Source organism: Scleropages formosus, chromosome 6 (assembly GCF_900964775.1).
Source record: "Scleropages formosus chromosome 6, fSclFor1.1, whole genome shotgun sequence".
Lineage (NCBI taxonomy): Eukaryota > Metazoa > Chordata > Actinopteri > Osteoglossiformes > Osteoglossidae > Scleropages > Scleropages formosus.
In genome coordinates, this window is record NC_041811.1 from 22,484,679 (window position 1) to 22,509,055 (window position 24,377).

Sequence of the window (24,377 nt, forward strand, 5' to 3'; positions counted from 1 at the left end):
GCGTGTGATGTGCACACTGTCGGCAAATTCATAACTGGCAGTGTCACGGCCTGCTGTGGGTCAACACATGCAGTGAGGGCTGAGTTAGCCTGCGGTACCATGCCACAAGGATAGTCTGCATTCAGCATGAACATTTTTCCTGCTGCAGCCATGACTTTGTGCAGTTCCACCCTGATCACGGGGGACCCATTTGTAAGCAGATGCAAACTGGAGGAGGGAAGTCTAAAAATAAATGAAAGAGCATTAACAAAACTTCTTTTTGTGATCAAAACATAATCAAACAAAAAAAAAAAAATTGCTTGGAAAGTACTATAAACTGCATAAGAAAGCTTGTTTAAGCTGACCAGAGGCGTATTTTTCATTTAAGGGAAATTTAGATAAATTTCTCTGTTTTATACAGGCCCATGTAAAAGTTTACTGTGAAAATGTTAACTGATACCAGGTATACTTATATTGTATTCAGTATATTTTTTTCTTATGTATGATTATTCCCTTTTGGGCCATCTGTTTTAGATGTTTGATATGGTGAATAGAACCTTATTTATTTTGATGTTTAAAATAAAAAAAAATAATAAAAAAAACAGACGAATCTCATACATGGTGCATTTTAGATAGAAAATTAACATTCAGGTCAACTACAAAACGTTACTGTACATTCCTAAACAAGCAGGAATTGCTTGTTTTCATTTAATTTCCTGAAATAATAGGATGACATATCTTGTATTTTTGTTACTTTTCGGTAACATTATTTTGCAAGGAAAATTCATCATAGATTAGATCTGAAATCATGTGAGGAGCTTTTACAGAAGTTGACTCGCGGTGGTTTACTACCCAATGCACACTTGACTTTGACATGACTTTGTACTGTACAATGTACTTTTCCACAATATTGTTCTTAAGTGCTCCTGAGATTCTGTCAGATCTTGGAAACCACATAGAGATCGCCTTCACAAGACCTCCGCTTGATGAAAGGAGTAGATCCATCGTTGTGGTTATTGAGTCTGTCAGTCTGGTTTGATGGTTGTCATTTTCTTCTTTCTCTTCCGACTGGTAGCATAGTGGTTAGAGCTGCTGCCTTTAGATAGAAAGGTCACAGGTTCATATCCATCTCAAGCTCTAGTACCTTTGAGGAAAGTACTTACTCTCAGTTGCTCCAGTAGAATTACCTGGCTGTATAAATGGGTAAGTAATTGTAAGCAGCTTAACATTGTAAGTTTCTTTGGAGAAAAGCATCACCTAAACAAGTAAATGTAAACTTTTCTAGGCATTATCATCTTTTATGAGAAGACTGCAAGAGAATAGTCTTTCCATTATGTGTCCAAAACATGATAACCTCTGTCCTATCAGTTGTGCTTTCACTGAGATTTTTAATTTGAATTCATTCCAAGAATAGTTGCAAACCATGCTTATTCTTTTATTTTTCCTGCTGAGTTTCATTGAGAGATTTCTAATTAGAAATCCTGTTATGAGGCTTAATCACCAACTATAGATGTGGCCATGTTGCTAAGTAGGAGAAACAACTTTCCAAAATTCCATCCATACCTCAGCTTTTTGCACTTTTGGGTTTTACTCAGGTAGGTTAGATGAAACAACTTTGGGTACTCTCTTCGCTGCTGACTCAAAAATCATACGATTAAAGTTTTCTTAAACTGGCATCAGCAATACTGGAGCTTAACATAATCAGATTTTTGTGAAATCCCTTAGATTTCTGCACTGCTGTTAATGAAAGGTGATGTTTAGAAGTTAAATTATCCACTGAAACATTATTATTGGTAGTTCACTATTGGACTGAACAAAAGATTTGCACCCGTGCATGCGATCATGTGAAGGCTTTTACTGAGCTCCCAGGAACAGTACACAAGTTGTTGTTCTTGCCTTCCAGGAACATAAATTATCTTAACTGGCATCTTGTGTTGCAGCTGATACCATGTTTCATAGCATGATGGGGGTAAAATTTGTGGGAATGAAAATGGTGGAAGACATCCCCTAGAAAGTGACATGATTAGGATACATAAACACTTGAAAACATCTGGACACCTTTAATACCTCAAGTTTGCTTCAAATCCATCAAGTTGTAGAAGGACTTGAACAATGTGTAAGACAGATTTCTGGAATTTTGTTCTCCGTCTTAAACTTTGTTCTGAAACACAGCTGAAAAGACTAGCTGTGTCATGTATAAAATGCATTTACATTCTGGCATTTCTATTTTTTCCTCTAATAATTTTCAGGGGGCTCCTCAGATGAGCTGGACTGTCACTGCTTTACAGAAAATCTGTTTGCTCTGCAATACCCTATGCAAACTGTGTTGGGTCAGACTAAATGAGGTAGACCAGTCTGATGGTGAACATAGTTTTCCCTTTGTAGAAACAGGCACATCTCCCTCCACCTTTTGAGAACAACAACATGACCAGAGTTCTTCTGACCAAAGAGCTTTCTACCAGGAATTTTTGCTGAAATGTGAACTTCAGTAACAATTGTTGGACAGATGGACATTAACTAAGATGTGCGCGCCAGAAATAGTCTGTACAATATTAATACATCTGTATTTAATCTTCATCTATATATTGGTGTGTGCCTTCATCTGCAAGAAAGACGTAAAAGTTTCAGTGTGTGAAATGTGGCAGCAGTGTTTTGAATGACTGCTTGTGTAGCGACAATCTTTAATCTCCTGTTCGATGGGTTTGAGCATGAAGCGTCCTGTTTCTGCACCCTGATCCTTTGTAACAGTAGCTGACAGTGATGGAGAAGCTAGGGCTGCTGTTTGTCATAGTAGTGCTGTCTTGTTGGAATGTTCGTTATTTTTCTCAAAGTACAAGGTTTTGTACCATGATCAAAATGAAAAAAAGAAACACCATTAGATTGAAACATAAAGTATTGTCACCACTTTGTAATACTGCCACCTTCTACTTATATAGTGAAAGGTCACTCAGCTCCTGCAGGTTTGGAAATGACCCAGTGTGTTTGCTCCATAGAGGTCTCTTGTGCAATATTCAAGGTGCACATGATAACCAAGTCGGCAGTCAGTTTGGGATTGAACTTCTGCTGGAATACATAAGGGGGGCAGCGGGTTTGGCCAGGGCCTGCTGTGTGGTGGATCTGGGGGTTCGAGTCCTGCTTGGGGTACCTTGTGGAGGACTGGCATCTTGTCTGGGGTGTGTCCTTTCCCCCTCCAGCCTTGCGCCCTGTGTTGCTGGGTTAGACTCCGGTTTGCCGCAAGCTTGCTCGGGACAAGCACTTCTAGACATTGTGTGTGCGAAATACACTGAACTCCCCAGGAAGAGATATATCCAGTTGCTGTTCACAGTGTGAGTTTATGTCAGTGTGTTTCTAGTTTCGTACCTGGAGCTGGGTCTCCTCAGCTTTTTACAAGTGCCCCACACCCTTGCAGTGGAGACAGGACCATCCCACCAAATTAGTTAAGTGCCATCGAGTTGACTGTTGGTTACCACATCAATAACATCTCCAGAAATCTCTGTCTTTCATTTGTGTCTTTCATGTTGAAAGGAGTATATCCAGTATTTGTCTGATTGAGTTAATCCATCTGACTGTTTGTCACCCTTTTGTTCTTTTTTCTTTAATCGTCTTTAATTTTTAGAACACGATATGTCCAAAGTACTGTAACCTCAGTCTTAGCATTTGTGCCTGTGTTGATATTTCTAGCCTGGATTTATCCAGTATCCACAGAGTATTTTCCTGTCTGCACACGGTAACGTTAAAACACATCCAGAGTCTTCAAAATGGGGAGCACCGTAGTTCCAGACGATAAAGTAAAAGCAAGGCTCTGAATCAACAGACGATTCGAGCAGAGGCCGACCAAGGAAAAAGGGCACTGCGTCTTTAAGAGCCGACAGCTGTGGCCGCCGGAGAAGGGCCTACGTGTGGCTTTAGCCAGTCGTCCTGCTGGAGCGCCAGCCAGATGTAGCGCGGTGGGCAGGATACAGGCAGTCCGCCCTCGGCAGAGCAGCAGGCAGATGCCGTGCAGCAGCAAGAGCCCCGGCAGTCCGGCCGTGGAAAAGGTGAAGTCCAACCCCCTGGCACCGTCACCCGCCCCGGCTCTTCTACCCCTGCCCGGAACATGTCTGAATTAACACTCTGAAGTTATGGAGCCATACAATGTGGAGGAGCAGGAGAGCTACAATGGTGAGTAGAGACAAGGGGCACTTTCTTCAGCGCACCATCGAGCACTTTGAAGACAGATGACCTACGCTGTTGCGGATGAACTGCTGCTTTTAAGCTCTGATTTCTTCTTTCAAGTTTGTTCTTTTTGTCAAAAGAACTGTGCACATTCTGAAACTTCTCAGTACTTTTTTAGCAGGAAGAGTCTCGAGTCTTTTTTTAAACTTAGCTCAATTCTTCTTTGTATAGACAGCTACCGTAAGAGCTCTAAGTTTTGCCGATGACAGTCTAACAGACAACACTTGGAGTGATAAAGACTGCTTAAATTGCACTGTTGTTAGGTGTGTCAGCTATTTCCCCCCTTTCTTTTTGATGTGGGAGACAACACCGTTTTTATGGCAAAACCAAAACATTAGCGGCTCAGGTCAATTCCTATGATGTTTACTCGTTTGGTGCCTTTTTGAATAGGGTTTTTTTTTTTTTGGCTTGCGGTAGTAAATCTGCCATCCGAAAGAGTATCTTTCATATGTGAAATTTAGTCAAGAGTGGTACGGGAAAATGTGGTAAAAGGAACGTTTAGGAATCGACGTTTCATCAAGTAAGAAGCGACGAGAGATGCACTGTGAGACATCGGGTGTGTGCAAGAGTCAATTAGATTATAATGGCTTTTTGTAACAGTACTGGAAATAATATAGGATGTAGTCCTGAGAGCTTCCTGCCTCTGTTTCTACAGAAACTTACATTTTAAGGAGTGTTTAAAATTTCCCCAGGATTTATTTGTTCTTTCCACGTAACTGCCTAGCATTCTCCAGCTGTAGTGTAGAAGGCTGTGCGTTCATGTGAAAAAAATGCGGTTAGCAGAATGAGTCAATGTCAGAAATATTTTAGAAGACCTATCTTTGCTTGCCAGCTCAGTAAGCTTAGCTTTTTTTTTTTTTTTTTTTTTTTTTTTTGGAATAAACTGGTAAGAAAGATAAATGAATACAGTTTTGAATGTTTTTCTCATCAATGTCATTGCCAGGTTAAATTGTTGAGGAAACTTGTACAAAGATGAAAAATTCTTCGTTAGTGTAACCTATTTTAAGTTCTCGTGTCTCTTTTTGTTTCTGAATTTAAGAGTTGAATAATGGAGTCGATATTTTTATGTTAATGATAATTGTTTGCGCTTAAATTGTTGCTTTAGTCTGAAATTGGATTTTGTTTGTGTTAAACTCAATTTATTCACAATTTGAAAGTTCATGTGTGTGCTGCTTTAACTTATTTTACGAAAGGTTATAATATGACACATCTTATATTATCAGTGAATCATTCTGCCTTTTCTGATCCATGAGCTCTGCCAGCCTCTGGAGGCAAAATCAGAGACAGTGTCACCCACACGGGAGGCTGTCCTACTTTGTACAACATCCTTGTACTACCGTACTGTAAGTAGAAAACTGTATTACTGTTGCCTATTTCATTTCACTCACTGTATTTTGAGGTGGGGGGCATTGTGGTGCAGTGGCACAGTGGCGCAGTGGGTTGGACTGGGTCCTCCTCTCTGGTGGGTCTGGGGTTCAAGTCCAGCTTGGGGTGCCTTGTGATGGACTTTTGTCCCATACTGGGTGTCCCCCCTCCAGTCTTACACCCTGTGTTGCCGGGTTAGGCTCCGGCTCCCCGTGACCCCATATGGGACAAGTGGTTCAGATGGTGTGTGTGTGTGTGTGTGTGTGTGTGTGTGTTTTGAGGACTGATGATGTGAAATATATATATACAAATAGAATTTTTTTTTTTTTTTTTTTCTGGGAGGGCTAAATTTATATTTCACAATGGCCGTCTTAGAAAGCTATTCAGTGCAGTTAATTGTGCAGGTTCGACTGGATCATCTTGGTCATTCACTTGCAAGCTGGACTTAGCTGCCCTGGAATAACCCCCTGGACTCTCATATGTGTATGCCAGACCTGTCCAAGTTGTTATTTGTGAGACCAAAGACAGGCAGACCTTCTGGATCTGCTGAAGTTCTTTGCTTGGTAAACTTCAAAGGATAAATTTTCAGAAGCAGACTTTTGATTTCATCATTTTCTGATTCAGCTTATTGGTGGTTTCAGTAACAGAAATTGAGGGTTGTCATAGGTATAAACTGAGATAAATTGATTAGTAATTTATAAATTAAAGACAGCAGCACTCACCTGCTTTATCTTAATGTAATAGTGTAATGTGAGGAATACCCTATTTACCCAAATGCCGGTGAAGTCAAATAGACTGTCTTTGGTTTGTGGGCTAAAAGCACAGTGTACAGCAGTTCAGACACATCTGCACAGATATATAAGCATGAGCACCCAGTGTTGACCTGTCTGGTAGCCTCATGTTCGTGGTTGTCAGGAGTAACAGATGCACTGTTCCTTCACTGAGGACTGTTTGTCTCCTGTATATTTTTGTGTCACCACTTGTCATTGGCTCTCTGATGCACACACTCCGGGCATGCTGGGAGGCTGATAGACACCTAGAAAGGACGAAACTGAGCCGAAATTATTTGAATAGATTCACTTGAAAAGTGTTCAGATATGTTTACCCAGTTGCTGTTTACTCAGTAACTAGTAACTAGTGCGACTTCGTCTGTCAAACCCAGAAGGAACAGTCAGTGAAACAAATACTTATATAACACTTGTTAGAATTATTACAAATATTCACACACACACATTTTCTGAACCGCTTGTCCCATACGGGGTCACGGGGAGCCAGAGCCTAACCCGGCAACACAGGGCGTAAGGCTGGAGGGGGAGGGGACACACCTAGGACGGGACGCCAGTCCATCACAAGGCACCCCAAGGGTGACTCGAAGTTAGAAATATAACAATTAACAATTTCCTTCTGAATCTCATTCTGTTCTTTTTATCATTATTTCCGCAGTGCGTTTCCTTTATTAGTGTTGCTTTGAATCTTCTGGGCTGTTGCAGAAGCTAGTCTCAGTACCCCTGTAATGCCCGTGATAAATCTTGATTTCTGAAATACATTTCGGTACATGCAGTATAATGCATATGTATACATATATGCCCAGGGATCTTCTTAGTTTTGTCATTTTAAACTTTTCTATTTAAACCCACACATTGTTTTTCTTCACTAACATAATACATATATCATAATCCATCTATCCATCACCAGTAACTTTGCAACAGACAGAGGCGGAACCAGGTAGGTGCTCGGATTGCTCGTGCTCTTTTATTGACGCTAGTGCAGGGGAGGTGACGCAAAGGGAGGGGGGAACCAGGAGCAGATATTCCGGTGCAGTGCTTCGGGAACCTCCGCGTCGTCCGGGGGCTCGGGACCGAGGGCGAGCTCGCGAACGGGATCTGCCGTCTTCTTTTTGGCTGGCGTCTCTCTCCTTTCTCTCTTCCTTCACCGGCGGACCCGGGGGAAGAAATAGAGCCAGCAATTAGTCCCAGCTGCAGATGTCTGACCTCGGGCTCTGCCCCCCTTCCTCGCCGCCTCGACGTGCTACAAACTGCTTATTCTAAGCCAAGTCATGGTGGTCTAGAGTCTGTCTCAGACATGCAGTGCTGCACAAGGCAGAGTACCCGCAGGATGGGACCTCAGTCCATCTACAACATAATTATGATGTTAAAATACTTCTTGTTGATAAAAATTATCCTCTCCGCTCACAAGTTATGAAGCTTTGACATTCTTTGAGGACTATTCCAACTTTCTGCACCTTATGAATTTTTTTTTTTTGTTGAAATTCCAGGCACTGTTCTTTGGTCTTTCTCGGTCTGTCATCTGAGAGTGTATCGTATTTGATCTGCTGTTTCCTTTGTGAGGCATTACAAAAGCAATAACATTTATTTTTTGCTAATGTAGTTAAAACACAGGTGCTTTCCAAATCACCATAGTTGGATCTTTTGTGTTTTATTAGCATCATCTCTCAAGAAGATACAGTAAGGCTTACCTGAGTGAGACTGTAGGTATAAAAAAAACCTTAATGCCTCATTTAATTTTTAGAAAAAATTAACTGCCTTTACATGTATTTTAAAATGGCACTTCATAAAAGTCAAAGGCATAATTAATGGGAAGAATTTTCCTCAAGGCACTAATATATATACATACCCATGTGTATGTGTAAATGTACATCATGTGAAAACATGGTAGATCTCAATTGCATAAAGAGAAGTGGTCGAGGGTAAAGTTTGCATTTTCTTGCATGACAGATTCTTGCTAAGCATCGACTCTGTCATTTACCAGTATGTCTACATCCGTTACATAAGTTGGATGTAGTGAAGGTCTTTGATCCTTACTGAATTACATAAGATTTTTTGGATATGGCCAAGCACAGGGTTAACATGATGCTTTTACATGAACAGTACAGCAGGCGACGCCTGTGTCGCTTTGGAGAAAAGCGTCCGATAAATGTAATATTGTTAAAAAGGGTGTTTTAGTGGAGAATAATGTTTGTGGTAATGTTGTTGCCTGGCACTGGTATTATACCAATAGCAAAGATAAAATATAAAATAACAAAAAATATGCAAAGTGAAAAAAATAATTCAAAGTCTGTTCTTGACCTTTAGGTGATCTCTATATTCCTGTCTATAGTCTGTGTGTATATATGTGGGGCAATATGAATAGTGGCTTTCATGGGCCATTGAGAGAACGTTAGTGTAAAGCTCAATTAGAACAAATTTGTCTGGATTTAAACCGAATAAAAATTCATTTAATTAAAATGATGAATTATCCTTCAGTTCATGTGAGTCAAGGTCTTTGGGGCAGTGGAATTATGTAGACTTGCTTTAGCTTTTCTTCTTTCTCATCTTTGTAAAAAAAAAAAAAAAAAAAATGGCTAGGTGGGCTGAATAGCATTGTGGCTGTGACAAAAAATACTGTAGAAATTTTCCTTAGGAAAAAGATATTGGTTACATGGATTTACATGAATGTGCTGATGGCATAACATCTTTACATTTCTGTAATATTTATGTAAATAGTGTGCATAGCGTTTTTACTTTTTGTTACATCCCTGCAAGCCTTATGAATTGCAGTATTCACTGTATATAGTTGTTCTTTTTTCAGTTTTGGTATATCTGTCATGGGCTGCCTCAATGTACTCTGACATATAGTGAGAAATTTGTTGCGTTGTATTTTTTCCAACACTAGAAGAAAAATACACTTAATTATTTTATGTAGATGGGAACTCCTTTTTCAGGCTGTAACTTGTAATGTTGCCTGAATACATGTGTGCATGCATGAGTGAATGCAAATTATACATTAATTATAGTGTGTGAGTGACACAGAGAGAGTGTGTTTCACCGATGTATGGATGAGTGACCCATTGTAAGTAGTGCATCTAGCAGTGTAAGTCACCTTGATGAATAAGGTGTGTGGGTTAGAAACACTACATAGTATCCATTGTAGGTCGCCTTTGAGAAGAGCATCTGCTAAGTGAATAAATGTAAATGGAAATTATTTTGCAGCACACTTTTGCATTGAAAATAGAATATTGAAATATTGACATCTTCTAAAGAATGCAAGCAGAACTTTATATACCCCAGCAACAAAATGTTTTGTTCTGTTATGGTGGGATTTTGGGTTTCAGTTCTCACCGTGCTGCCCAAAGATGGGACATTGGTTTGTGTTCTCTAGGGAGATACAGGTGGCTGGGTTTCCCTCCTTCTCATTACCCACAATGACACCTACGGCTCTGCAGGCCTGCAGCTGGAGCAGGTGAATTGCGTTTTCCAAGTAACATCCTCTGACGAAGTCTGCAGCCTGAGTCACTGTTGACCATTACGTACATAGCGTATTACTTGGGTTAAAATGTGGAACTGGCTAAACTCACTGCAGGTGATTGTTTCTTTTGCTAAACCAGTTTAATTAGCCTCTTGGAAAATCTACATGCACAAACACAATGTAATTTTACTGGCTTAAGAAAGATAGTGGATCACCTGGAGAATAGAGGGGAGGAAATACGTGGCGGGGGCTATGTAAATGAGTGTGTAGTGCTTTGGCAGGTTTCTAACAAGCATTTAACCTGGTTACAGTTTCTCTCCATGGATGCTTGGTTTCTAACAAGCATGGAAGCAACTATCAGCTTGCATTTAGAACCGTCTTTGAACTCTTTGAAAACGTTCAAGATCATCTTGGTTCATTCCTGCCAGTTAAAACGTAGCAGTTTATCCCATGCAATAAAAGCAAGCAGTAATGAATATTTTTTACAGCTTCATAGGGAACCACAGTGTGTTCGGGACTTTTTACAATCAGCTATCTGTTCTGTTTGCTCTCATTGAGGCTCCTGCTGTGGTTGCATGTGCATGTGAAGAGTGAGCATGTGTAGATCACTAAAGGACACCAGCAATGGCCTGCAAAAGTTGTCTCTGCTCCAAAATGCATTTATACCTCCCCTGTTTCTCATTGGATCCATGTGAGTTGTTTCAGCAGTTATTCATACTCTGTTGCCTGTAAAACGTGAGAATCGTTGTGCGTTGAGCTTCTCAAGATGGCGGCGCAGTAGCACGCAGCGGCCACTTCGGGTTTTGTCCTGTACTCCCGTTCTGTGTTGCACTATGGTCACCGGAGAAACGACATTTCGTTCCACTGTATATAAGCTATATAGAGGAATGACAATAAAAACAACATGAATTTGAAGTGAAAGTGGTGATTTTTCAAGTATTAAATTAAGGGTAGATAAATACCGAAGATAAGTTACCTTTTATGAAATTTTTCCACTAAGTACAGCAGTTCTTCAATTTCATATTCCACAGATCTTCCAGAATAAAATGAGCAATGACCGAATGGACCCCATAAGCCGTTTTATGGGTGCCTTTCTTAATTAATTTATAGTTTGAACTCAGAAACTTGTGAGTGCGTTTAGTTTTTCTTACTTCAGTCAGTGCAGGGAGCAGCGTACAGAATGGGCTTCTGGGAGCTGAAGAACTGACATAAAGGTCTGGTTGAAGGAAATACAAAGGCTGTTCTAGAACAAAAGCAGTCAACAACTGTGCTTTGTAGTCATTTTGAATATATTCCAAACAAGCCAAATGTCAGAAGGAACAAGACACTCCTGGAGGATCAAATCACGATGAAAGTAATATATCTGGTAAATCTAGGGTTTCTTTGTGGTACTTGTTTTTTCTTATATTTTTGCTTATGTTGTTCATTGTTTGTTCCTTTTCATTTCTGTCTGAGTGTGCTTCTGTGGGTGGCACAGTGGGTAGCACTGCTGCCTCACAGTGGCTGGGTTCTTCGGGGTTACGTTATAATCCAGCTCAGTCTCCGTGTGTCACGAGGAACCGATGACGCCGGGACGGCTGGACCCAAGTGCAGGATCGTTCGTCAGGAATCAAGGGGTCTGGCGTGTTCTCGTTGTCAGGGGCGGGCAAAGAGTCAGTCGATCGGCCGGCAGAGTGAACTCGAGGATGCAAGGACATGGTCAGGGGACGAAGCGACGGGTCGAGAACTGGAGAATGGATACATGAAGCAGGGGACGAGGAAGGGCAGGACATAGTGCAGGAGGACAGTTGTCTCAAGTGAGATTCCACAAGGGAATGGGAGCAGAAGGGGGTCTTTTAAGAGTGTGTGTGTTGATTGGTGTCCGGTGCTTGATTTGTGTCAGGTACTGTCAATGGCGGGTGTGGATGTGACATTGTGGAGTTTACATGTTCTACCTGTGTCTGCGTGGATTTCCTCTAGGTAATCTAGTTTACTTCCACAGCCCAAAGGCATCTGTCTCAGGTAAATTTTGATCCTGACTTGCCCCTGGTGTGTAGCTACATGTGGCTACCCTGCAATGGACTGATGTCCCATCCAGATGCACCTTCCTAGTCTACAGCCCAGTGATTCTATGATGTGCTCCAAATTGTCAGAACCCTGACAAGGTGAGGTGGCTACCAAATATGAATGAGTGTACCTGTCTGATCTAACTGTCTCATACATATAAAGGTAATAATATTTGAATGAGTAACACATTCTTGTACTGATCTGTACTTTTTTTAAAAGAATACCTTGATTCACCTGTAAAATTTATTTTTCCAAGTATAGAATGACTGTGATATAAACACACACACACAAGCTGAAACCGCTTGTCCCGGGTCGGGTCGTGGCGAACCAGTGCCTAACCTGGCAACACAGGGCGCAAGGCTGGAGGGGGAGGGGATACACCCAGGACGGGACGCCAGTCCATCGCAAGGTACCCCAAGCGGGACTCGAACCCCAGACCTGCCAGAGAGCAGGACCCAGCCAAACCTGCTCTGCCACTGCACCCCCCTTTGATATAAATAGCATTATACAAATTCTTTACGCTAAGACTGCTGAGTTTATAATAGCATGAAGAGTTGAAAGGATAAATTCAAAAGCCATGCCGTTTGTTGGAGGAAAAAATGAATCTGTGTGATCCTTAGCAAACTCTTATAGTACAACTTCAGTTTTCAGGATGAATTGAAGGAATTACGATTATGTTTTCCGAATTTATCTTGAAATGAATGTAGATGATATAGCACCCAGTGACTGAAATATTTCAAAAATGAGATTTGCAGTTCACTTTTTTCATGTTTCACATACTATATTTCCATTCATATATAAAAGGTGAAGGATTATCTTGTATATCCTTATGAAACAGAACATTTCTGTGTGCTTTATACATGCTTTATATCTTCTTTTGCTGTGGTTTTTAAATGGCAGTGTTCCATGCTAAATTGATTGCATTTCAAAAACATTTTGTGGGCCAGTAACAATTTGAGAACATAAGAACTGACAACATATAACCCCATGAACCATCTCATGTGAAAACAATGCCATTTAGGAAATCACTGCCATGACGTGTCAGATGGCTTTTAATGATTATCGTGGTAGGAAATTAATAGGTAATTGCTTAGTAAACTACTGGATTTTTAACAACCATAGAATCTTGAGCCCAAAACAGTTCCTAATGTCACAGCTGGATAGTGCAGTTTTGTCAGTGGCGCTAATGTAATTTACAGTGAAGCCTGAAGTCAAAGCTACAGTATTTTCAGGCCAGTCTCATTTTGGGTTTCGTATTTGAATGTTTCCAGGCTGGTGTTATGTTAGTCATATCTGTACTTTTCAAAAGCCTAGATATTTCTTTACTATAAAAAGTAATAAACATTGTATTAGTCAAATGAGTAAATTGGGTCACATTGAACTGATTCTTTTTATTTTTTTTAGCCCGTTTCTTCTCTAAATTTTCATTTTCAGTTTCACAATTAAATTGCTGTCTAATGGTTGCCGTGTTGTGTTCATCCTTTTTAATGCTGGACCAACTTGATTGCCATGACCTTTCTCACTGGTGTCTCTCATTGTTTCCTACCTGTTTCCTCATGGACAACCCAGCTTGTCCAGTGTCTTCTGTCCTCTTAAACTGTCCAGCACTGCATATGTGGAAAACTGTGATCTTCACATTAGACACGTTTCTAATTTAGAGCTTTCTAATTTACATTAATAACCTGTGACTGACTTCGTATACGAGACGGGGGTGCGGTGGCGCAGTGGGTTGGACCGCAGTCCTGCTCTCCGGTGGGTCTGGGGTTCAAGTCCCACTTGGGGTGCCTTGTGGCGGACTGGCGTCCCGTCCTGGGTGTGTCCCCTTCCCCCTCCGGCCTTACGCCCTGTGTTGCCGGGTAGGCTCCGGTTCCCCGTGACCCCGTAAGGGACAAGCGGTTCTGAAAATGTGTGTGTGTGACTTCGTATACATGACCAGTATCTTATACACTCAGTTTATACCATTTTTTTTTACTTGTTCAATAGAGTAATGGATCATACGTATTGCTGAATACTTTGGTTCCTGTTAACGTTGCAAAGTGTCTGTATTGTGTGCTTTCAAAATTTTTGTGGAATAATTCTCTGCAAGAGATGAAAATTTGAGCAAAGATTACCGCCTGTTATTATGTATGTATGATATGTTTGTAGGACTTTTACATTAACCCTACTCTCCTGTGTTAACTAACATTAAATTTTTGTCACCAGTATTTTTAGCATTTTGTAACCAATTTAATGCTAAATGTACACAAATGCTGAAGTTATGTTTAGTGTCATATTTTTCATCATTAATTCAATTTGTGATGCTGAGTCAGCATCCTACAATTTCACATTTAGGACAAGTCGTGCTGCAGCCTCACATTGTTGTCATCGTTTGAAATATTCCTCAGGCCAGGTGTTGCCTGTAACACGCAGTCGTATTTTGTTACGAAGTTTGTGTGCATTCACATGCATCAGTGCAATGAGTTGGTTTACAACATCTGTCTAATGGGATTTAAAACATTTATTTGGAAAGATCAGCCTTTTGAAAAACAAGACATGTTTGCTATCAAAGCAAGGGGGCTGCTGGGAAAGATGACACTGGATGGTAATTAAAAACTGTACATATTGACAAATATGGTTAATTTGCATAATATTTTGCAGTTTTTCTCATGTACACATATCCCTCATGAAAATTTACCAGGTAGGCTTATCGTGCAGCAGTTGGGGAGGCCCTCGGAAGTGTTTGGTTTCTAGACATCTGCTCTCTTTGTCATGTAGTGAACTTCTTAATCATTACACATGTTGATGGTTTATATAAAAGAATTCAGGTTTGTCACTGAACATGAGTCATACTGTTGAAATGATCAAATTTGGATGGAAATATTAGAATCCAATTTATTATTAATCCTGTCAATACTGAAATAAAACTAAACCTGGCAGTCATCTGAATTCTACAGTTTTAGAATTATTTTGTCACCAAGTAAGAAAATCACCAATCATAAAAATCTAAAGTATCGATTGAAAGTTATTTCAATATTTTTCTTATTTTTAAGGTAATCTTTTGCTGTCATTTAAAAAAAAAAAATCCTTCATTAAGTTTAATCACTTTTTCATTTGAACTTTGTGTTTAATTTGATTTACAGTGGCATTTTCCTTATTGCACTAATCTAGCCTTTCTTAATATAGTAGTCCTTTTTTCTCCATATAATTGGAAAAATATCGTCACATTTTTGTCTATAGCCATCAAGAAGCACTATAGAATTAAGTTTCTTTAACTGGAGGTTCAGCTCTCTAACAGGTAACAATTCTGTTGAAAACATCACCAGCAATAATTTCTGATTGCATTTAAGATATTTCTCCTGAAATATGACATATGCTGTCAAACATACAGATATGCTATATATTAGACTTTAGAGATTTACTGCGCAAACTGCACTGATATTAGTCAAAATAGACAGTCCAGGTGGCAATGACGTATCATAGTTATCACAATCAGTTAGTGAGTACAGCATGTGAGTTTCTGGAAAGACTTCCTTCGTCCAAATAACTCCATCCAGATGTGTGGCCATATGACCAGTATGTGACAACAAAAGACCACCCCTGCAGGTGGTTTGGACAGACAGCTAACTCTGTGCTCCTCACTGCTGCTTGCAGAAGACTATATTTAACAGTCTGTGCTCTCGATCTTTGCAGCCCTATCAAAGTATCTGGTTTTAATTTGAACTGTAATTATTTTCATTTTCGGCCACCCAGGCCACACTGAGACCAGAGCCACATCCTGAATTTGAGATGAACCCTGACATGGATCTCAAAACATACCGGCCCCTCAAAGACACTAGGAGAGAATTTCCAGATAAAATATGTGAAAACCTTTTTTGTTCTTGATTCACAACCTAATGAGTGATGCATTTATTTTTGAACACACTTAATTTCTAACACACACACACACACTTTCTGAACCGCTTGTCCCATACGGGGTCACGGGGAACCGGAGCCTACCCGGCAACACAGGGCGTAAGGCCGGAGGGGGAGGAGACACACCCAGGACGGGACGCCAGTCCGTCGCAAGGCACCCCAAGCGGGACTCGAACCCCAGACCCAGCAGAGAGCAGGACCCGGTCCAACCCACTGCGCCACCGCACCCCCTTTCTAACATACAGCATATGTCAATATATTCATGATTTTCACACTTAATTGTTGAATACAAAACAGAAAAATCTTCTACTGAAAAGGGGTACTGCGATGGACTGGCATCCTGTCCAGGGTGTGCACACCCCCCTTCCCACCTTGTCCCCAATGTCTCCGGGATAGGCTCCGGCTTGCCGTGACCCCGCTCAGGACAAGCGCTTCTTGAAATTGGTTGGTTGGTTGATGGCTTGAAAAGCAGTACATGGCTCAGAATAAACAATTACACAAATTTATGATCTCATTGAATTGCACGCAATTATTCAGTGCTCCTTTTGAAGGATTTGCTCGCTTGCAAGGTTTGATTAAAAAAGCTCATAGCAGTCTTTCAGGTTATTGCAGGACACATTGCACGGACCCAGAAGCTTTTCTGCTTTTCTCAAAATGTGGATGTCAGCATTTTCAGTTTGAGGTTATTTTAAAAACTGACTGTATGAATAATAAAAGTAACGAAAACGGATAGCAAAAAGTTTGTCAAGTAGGAGTGTGTTATCACTGTGCCCAGGGATTGGCTGTAATTTTATATCCTTGCTACTCATAAGCAAGATGGCATCATAACAGAGCTTTAAATTTGATTCAGCTATTTATGGGGGGCAAGATTTTAGCAGAGCAGCCTTTTATGTGTCCTGTTAAAGAGGATGTTTCTTTGCAGTGCACACCTTCCTCATTTTTATACCATATATACTGTACTGCATAGATACTTGGCTATACAAATGGCAGGTGTAACTGAGTAGAGATTAAAGATGTGCGCTCCCCCCAAAGTGAAGGGTTCCTGTACAAGTTACGGTGAATTCCAAAACACACTCACTGTCCCCCAGTGCACAGATGAAAACTGCACGCTCACAAGTCCTGAAATACTCAGTGTTCAAATCTCTTCCTAAGAGAGGTACACAGCAGTGAGATGGTCCTGGCACCGCACTTCATGTATTCTCAATGCCAGAGTCTTAACAGCATGCAAATCATAAGTGATAAGCAGCTGTTACTCCCCTGGAGCTAAGTACTTCACCTCAGTTACTTTGCTGAACTGAAAAAAAAAATGCAAAGAAATATAGTGGTCAAATCTCTTGCACTGGGTGTTGGAATTAGTGCTGTAAAATGTACAGGACTAAATAAAAGAAACACTTACTATATTAAGTGTCTCATAAGGAGTACGAATCCCCTTTGCTTTCAGAAAGGGTTCAGTCTTTCTTGAAATGCTGTCATCACAGTCCCGAACAATGGAAAGTGGGATATTGCACACCTCTTGAACAAGAAAAGCCTTCGGTTTTTGAGGGATGAAGGAGGTATAAATCTATATTACACTCTGCTCACCAGAACTATCCATAAAGGCTCAAAGTGTTTATTTCTGGTGATTGGGAAGGTCATGGAAAGTGTTTGAATTTATCCTGGCCTTCGTGAAGCTGCATGACCACAGACAAAAACCAATAGCCGGGAGGAGATCGCACAAAGTTAGCTATGGTGTGGTCACTCATTTGAAGGCTCCAGGAAGCTATTGTGAGCTCACAGACTGACAGCTTCCCTAGAAAGGCTTTGTAGTCAACAAGCACCCTTAAATTTAGTGCGTTTTGTCCAGTTTTAAAGGGATTGATTAAGGTGGAGCTTTTTTGGGGCTCTTTACATTTTCTTGGATTTTCCTGCTTCGAAAACCAGGTCAAATAAATGAAAAGTGATTCAATGTCAAAAGTAACCCAAATTAACACTGGTTACCATCCTCCAGGCCAGACAGAGCTCTGTGTCCTGAGAAGATATAAATTATATGTTACAAAAGGAGGAAACTGCTGGTACATTCTAATTCACATGTAATTAACTTTTTAATTGCTACCCACAACTATAAATTAACAGTTTTCTGAATGCATTATTCCCTCTGCCGCAAAAAAGTTAATATGCAGTACTGGACAGAGTGTCTTTACATAGCCGGATGTTTATGCTTTGTAGTTGTTTTGTAGAACTTTTAATTGTCATTCTTAGAGTTCTTTTCTGCTCCAAATAGTGCCAGAATTGCATTGTGTGGAGCCTTTGGGATTCTCATCTTTGCAGACGGGGCAGCGTCCCAGGCAGCCAAGCAGAGTGGCACCGCGTCTTGCATAGACAACCACATGGGATGGGAGGCATGAAATTGGCACCGGGGGAACTCTGGGAGGGGAGATGAACTGATAGCGACGTCCAGATGAAGCCAAGCCACCGCCCACTGCTTGCTATGTCTGTCTTGCAGAGAAGTCCTATCAATCTTTGGGCCTCCAGAACCGTTCTCTTTCTTATCTTGGGACAGCAAGTTGAACACCCCTGTTTGGGCCAGAGGTCAACCGCCTTTGGCCTTGTGTCCCATCTGCGACATCTTTTTGTAACCTGTAGAATCTGACTGTTCTTGTAGAACTCTAGCAGTGCGGGCATGATTAATACCACTTGTTGAGACTTTAATGGCCCTCTGATGTGCGTGCACACACACACGCACACACACACACGGGAGGAGTCAAAGAGAGAGATAAAGAGAGGTCATTCCCAGCCCAGTTCTTTATGTGTCAGAGCACAATAGCGTTTTACCTGCAGTGCCTTGTGGTTCCGTCGGCCGCCCTCTGCTTCTTAGCTATTCTTACGTTTTAAATCACCTAAACGTCATGAGGCTCCGAGTCCGCATCTGTCATTTTGGAATGGTGGGGGATGGAGCATTTTGCACTGCTCTCACATTGCAGCAGAAATGCGAGAAGGTTGATCTCCCTGGAGCTGAAGGCTGATGGGGGAAACTTTCTCATGGGGTGAACACAAGATGACTTCTCTCCAGGTGCTGATCTCCTCCATTCTGAGAAAAGAGCTTGCAGACATTCCCCGGCAATTTCGCCAAGTTCTAGCACCTAGGCTCCCGTGGGCCCTGGGACATTACCGGTGTCCCCTCCCCTCCTCACTCTTCGACACTCCTCCACATGCTCCGCGCTTGCTTCTCCGCTCCAGTCCACGCTTTTCCCGAGTGAGGGAAAGTCAGGGCCTCCCCATAGCCGCCAATGCCATTGGTCGCTGCTCTGCCAGGAATTTGGCTTTCTGAGTGAGCGCATTCAAACCCCCCAGCCCTCCCCAGTCTGCTTGTGAGTGCTGGAGCTGAGAGGCGCTGTTTCCTCTGGGAGGGAGGAACCGGAGTGAGAATGGAGGAGGGGGGGGGGAAGCAGGGCTGGGGAGAGAGAGAGAGTGTGTAAGCAGTGTAACCTAGCTCTCGGTGTGGACTGACTCTCCTCCTGCTGTCCTGCAGTCATACAGTTTTCTCCAGTTATTCAGTCTTTTCCTGCTTTAAAAAAAGAAAGGGGAGGACCTATGCCACGCTAAGCCCGGGCTTCCTGCGGGAGTCTGCACCTAGCAGGGATATATGTGGCTCTCGGACCGGGAGACCGGAACGCGGCGGGGGGAGCCAAGGAAAGACGGAAGGGGGGGAAATTACGAGTCCTTACAACTTATTACCCTTGGCTCTGTGAGAGGAAGATGAGAAGCGTTTCAAACCCGGAGCCGAAGCGAGCCTGAGGTAAGCGCTGGGCTGAGCCGGGTCGCAAAGCGGTGGTGGGACGGGACGTACGGCCCGAGCCCCCTCTAGCTTTTGGGGTCTACGGAGGGGAGGTAGGAAGAGTGGCCTTCGTGTGCCCCGGAGGATCGCGGACACACTTGTTAGGCAGAGCGCTCTGATCGTCTGGCTTGTGGGAACTTTCAGAGGCTTCCCAACACGCGGTGTCGCCCCCCCCCCCCCCCCCCCCCCCCCCCCCCGGCTTGTTTCTTTATTACATAAAACTTTTAATTTCGGCAGCAGAAGCAGTGCAGTTAGTGTAAGGATAGGAAAAAAAAAAACAAAACATACTTCTGCAGCTCAGACTGGACTTTCTGCTGCATGTAGAGCAGCAGAACAATGTTCTGCTTACAATACACTGGGGCACAAGGTTGCGAGCAGAAGGTATTAATGTGCCTTTTATTTATAATACAGCACGGGGACCCACATTCCAGTGCACTGAAGCAATTTAGTGAAATATTTAAGTGCTTTAACAGTAAGGGGGTTATTTAGCATACAGCAGGACGCCTCCAAGTTTAAATTACTCTTATTTAACAGCAAGACTCTGCGCTTTAATGGCTTTAGTAAATGCGTGCTTTAATTGTTTGTTTGCCGTGAGACATTTTATGGCGGTGCGCGGCATCAGCGCTGTTGCTGCTGGTGGTAGTGTACATTGCTCAGCTTTCTTTCCGAAGCTCTAAGTTTGCGTCCTGTTTCCGTGCCGTTCAGCTGCGTCGCTGCTGCTGGGGGTCTTTGGCGGTCCAGGTGCAGGTCTTTGCATGTTCCCGCCTCAAGTTCCAAGGGTATTGTTGTTCTATTAATAGTGTCAGGGCAGTAAAGGGACGGGGAGGAGGAGGAAGCACCCGTGGAAGGGTCATTGCTGGGATGCTGATAGCAGCAGTGTGTGGACCCTCGCCAAGGGTTGCACACCGACCCTGGTATCGGTTGCGGGCTTCTATTGATCTGATGTGGCCTCGGTCAGCAATCAAGTGTCCCCAAACAGGACTTCTCAAGCCTTAGAGGCTGACAATATATATACAGAGTGCACTACACACACACACGCACACGTGTATACTATATGTAAAGAGAGGGAGAGATTATATATGTGTAAGGTATATATATACCGTGAAGTATGGAAGTTGTCTCTTTTGTAAGCAATTCTGAGTTCTGCATTTGCACAGTACCGGTGAAAAGTGTGAGTACACATGCTGGAAACTAGTTTTGTTTGCCAGGCATTAGGTTAACAAGAACCAGCGCGGTGGTGCAGCAGGTCTGACCGGGTCCCGTTCTCTGGTGCGTCTGGGGTTCGAATCCTGCTCGGAGCGCCTTGCGATGGACGGGTGTCCCCTCCTGGGTGCGTACCCTCCCCCTCCAGCCTTGTGTCCCGTGTTGGCGGGTTAGGCTCCGGTTCACTGCAACCCTCCCCGGGACAGGTGGTTTCAGACAATGTGTGTGTATATTTACAAATCTGATTTGGAAATCGGGTGTCATGTCCAGCCCAGCTCTTCATGCAGCAAGTTCCAAAGATGTAAGGTTGCTTTGCTTTCATTCTTCTGTTCAGTGCATCCCATACAGGTATTTCACAGGGGGCCCAGGTTACTCCCGCTTTTATCTGATTTTGTCGTTTTCATCTGCAAGTGAACTGGCATGCAGCAACTTATTTTAAACATTTAGCTATCGTTTTCCATTTCAGAACTGGTGGTGCTATTAATAGCTTGGTTTAAATAGCTGCAGTAAAAATTGTATTAAGTTGTATGAATGGGAAGTTATTGTAAGAAGCTTAACACTGTATGTTGTACTGGAGAATGGCATCAGCTAAAAGAAGAAATGTAATACAAATGTGCGCATGTATCAGCAATAAAGAAAGTAGGGATTGCATGTGCAGGACATGAAGACTGAGAGTTTTTTCATTTGCTCTGCTTTTCCCGTAGTGACATGTTGGTTCGAATGACCTGTCCCATATAATTGTCTTCTTAGATAAATGCACTTCTGACAGCTTCTATTGACTTGTGTTTAGTGACTTACATGCTGCGCTAAGTGTTTGCGGATGCAAAACTGTTTAGAGGTGGTGTGGTGGACTCATGGCAGCCCTCTACATGGAGGTGGTGTTCCGTATGTGTCGTGCTGCAAGGGCGATTTTGTTCATCTCCATGCAAACCCAACTGCAAAGCCACCAGCGGTGTTGTGTCCCTGGGCCACGAAGCTCATCCTGAAAGTCAGACAACAGGAAGAGGCTCCTTGGGCTTTCTCGATGACCTGGAAACTCCCACTAAACACACACATACACCGCGACACTGTGGAAAGATACGGATGAGAGGAATGAGCCAAAGCATCTGCCCCAGACACACTTGTTACTGACGCAGAGTGAAAGTCACTTATAAACTAATGCAGTTAATTGATCCATCAGATTTTATTTCGTTTAACAGATCTGTATATCCAGATTGCCACGTTGTCATTTTCCAGAGTGGAAAAAACGGAGAAAATCAGATTTTGTTGGTAGTGACAAAAATGAAGATTCGCTCCGTAACCTCGAAAAAAGCCAATGAGGCAAGACTTCTGAAAAATAGTGTTTTACCACACTCTGAAATTTAGCTGAGCTATGCTGGAGGTGACTGTGACTCTGAGCATTAATCATAAATGTTAAGGCAGGATTCAGAGTACTCAAAGTGCATGTGGGCAAAACAGCTGTTTCAGCTTAGTGTCCTTTGATGAGAGGAAAAAATGTAATTAATAATAATTTATATCACCTATATCACCTTTATATCACCTTCTGATGAAGTTATTTTTAGTATTAGTTTTTAGAGGTTGTAACTGAACATAACTGGAGGGCTTGTCAAATGTTGCAACTATGCATGTCCAGTTTACATCTACGCCAGTTATGTTATGGTAAATGAGATATCACTGACAGGGCTGATGCAGTCACTTCTGTTAAAATCTTTAACATTCCACAGCAGATGGTTTTGCTTTCCCAAATATTTTTAGCTGATTTAGGATTTATTGTTTTATTGACGGGGGTGCGGTGGCGCAGTGGGTTGGACCGCAGTCCTGCTCTCCGGTGGGTCTGGGGTTTGAGTCCCGCTTGGGGTGCCTTGTGATGGACTGGTGTCCTGTCCTGGGTGTGTCCCCTTCCCCCTCCGGCCTTATGCCCTGTGTTGCCGGGTAGGCTCTGGTTCCCTGTGACCCTGTATGGGACAAGCAGTTCTGAAAGTGTGTGTGTGTGTGTGTGTGTGTGTGTGTGTGTGTGTGTGTGTTTTTTTTTTTTATTGACGGGGGTGAGAAGGTGCAGCGGGTTTGGCTCGGTTCTGCTCTCTGGTGGGTCTGGGGTTCGAGTCCTGTCTGGGGTGTCTTGCGGCGGACTGGCATCCCGTCCTGGGTGTGTCCCCTCCCTCTGCAGCCTTGCGCCTTGTTTTGCCGGGTTAGGGTTAGGGTTAGGGTCAGCCGCAACCTTGCTCGGGACAGGTGGTTTCAGACAGTGTGTGTGTGTGTGTGTGTGTGTGTGTGTGTGTGTGTGTGTGTGTTTTGTTGGCATCCTGGGGTGTAGTTTTTCTATTTTGTGTGTGATCAGCACACAGTACAACAGAAATTAAACTGATTTTATTTGTTCAGCTTACAATATCAAATCAGGATGTTACCCTTAACCCTGCAAAGGCATTACAACTGTCTCATTACTTCCATTAAGCCTCCGTTTGTTACGTATGACATGGAATATTTTCAAAAGTATGTGGCTGCTGCATTTTTACCTTGTTCTTGAAATACATGGGGAAATGTATGCTTGAAAATGTGCGCCGCTGTGAACGGATTGGACCAGTGAACCCGGGGTATTTGGTTTGAGTACTAGCAAAAATGTTGAATGGTTTTGCTTGTCATAGCGATTGCATGAAATGTCAAATTACTGACATTTTTTTCCTCTGAACTGCTTACCTAGATGATTATTATTTTGACTGATGGTAACAATTGACTTTTTTCAGATTTTTATAGTTTGATCTACTTCTATAAGTTGCTAGTACCTTTTCTCCTGGTTGTTTGTAATTCTCTTCTTTTGTTATAATGTTCAAAATGACTGTTTTTTGCTCTACACGTGGTTCACAGAACGGCTATGCACACAGTAAGAGGAATGTAAAACAAACATGGGAAACAGTGATAAAAAAACCTACCAGGCTTCGGTGACCCAGGGAAACAAATATTTAGGGGATGAATGAGTTCAGTACCAGGAGCTAAGAGGGTTGCGGAATGTGTGTGTGTGTGTGTGTGTGTGTGTGTGTGTGTGTGTGTGTGTGTGTGTGTGTGTCTCTGTGGATTGTGCATTTTCTGAAGGTGATTTGAAGGCATGACAGACTCTTATCTTTTGGTGAAGAATGTCAAACCACATGGAGAGCTATTTGAAGGACTAGTTCACCTCTTCCCAGTGCCATCCAGAGGTTTCAGCTGCGTAAAGTTGGCAACCCCAAGAAGCTGGCTTTTCCGTCCTGCTGACCAGTGAGTGCAGCCGTTAGCGCTAGGCAACACCAGCCTGTCTGCCTCACTCAGATAGGAAAGGTCTCTAAGGCGGGCAACTGATCTGGAGAGGCGGAGGTGGTGTTGGGGAAGCTGGAAGGATGTTCTGTGCATTCTAGTCCTAAACAGCAGGAAAAAAATACACACACACACACATATATGTATATATTTATCCAGTCACACAGGCACTCATGTTTCCACCTTGATAGGGTGGCAGTGGGCATTCCAGGTGTGGTGAGCCCAGGGGTAAAGAACCCAGTGACGAACAGTGGGGTGGTACGGGGACAAGAACTAATTTCCCACACATCCTGTTTGACTCGACACCAGACTGCAGGACCCCAACTGGGTGGTT

The 24,377-nt window shown here is 42.6% G+C and overlaps 1 protein-coding gene across 3 annotated transcripts in view; it reads left to right on the forward strand.

Moving 5' to 3' along the window:
* dab2ipb (DAB2 interacting protein b) overlaps nt 1-24,377 on the forward strand; it is a 238,349-nt gene that overhangs the window by 45,477 nt on the left and 168,495 nt on the right. The window contains exon 1 of one of the 3 annotated variants that reach the window (XM_029252912.1): nt 3,915-4,140. The exons of 1 other annotated variant lie outside the window; for it this stretch is intronic. In XM_029252912.1, the coding sequence (XP_029108745.1) occupies nt 4,101-4,140 (40 nt within the window). In that variant the 5' untranslated portion in view covers nt 3,915-4,100. Of the gene's footprint in view, nt 1-3,914; nt 4,141-19,195; nt 19,517-24,377 lie in introns of those variants that run through there. One more of the 3 variants, XM_029252913.1, reaches the window with a different exon arrangement.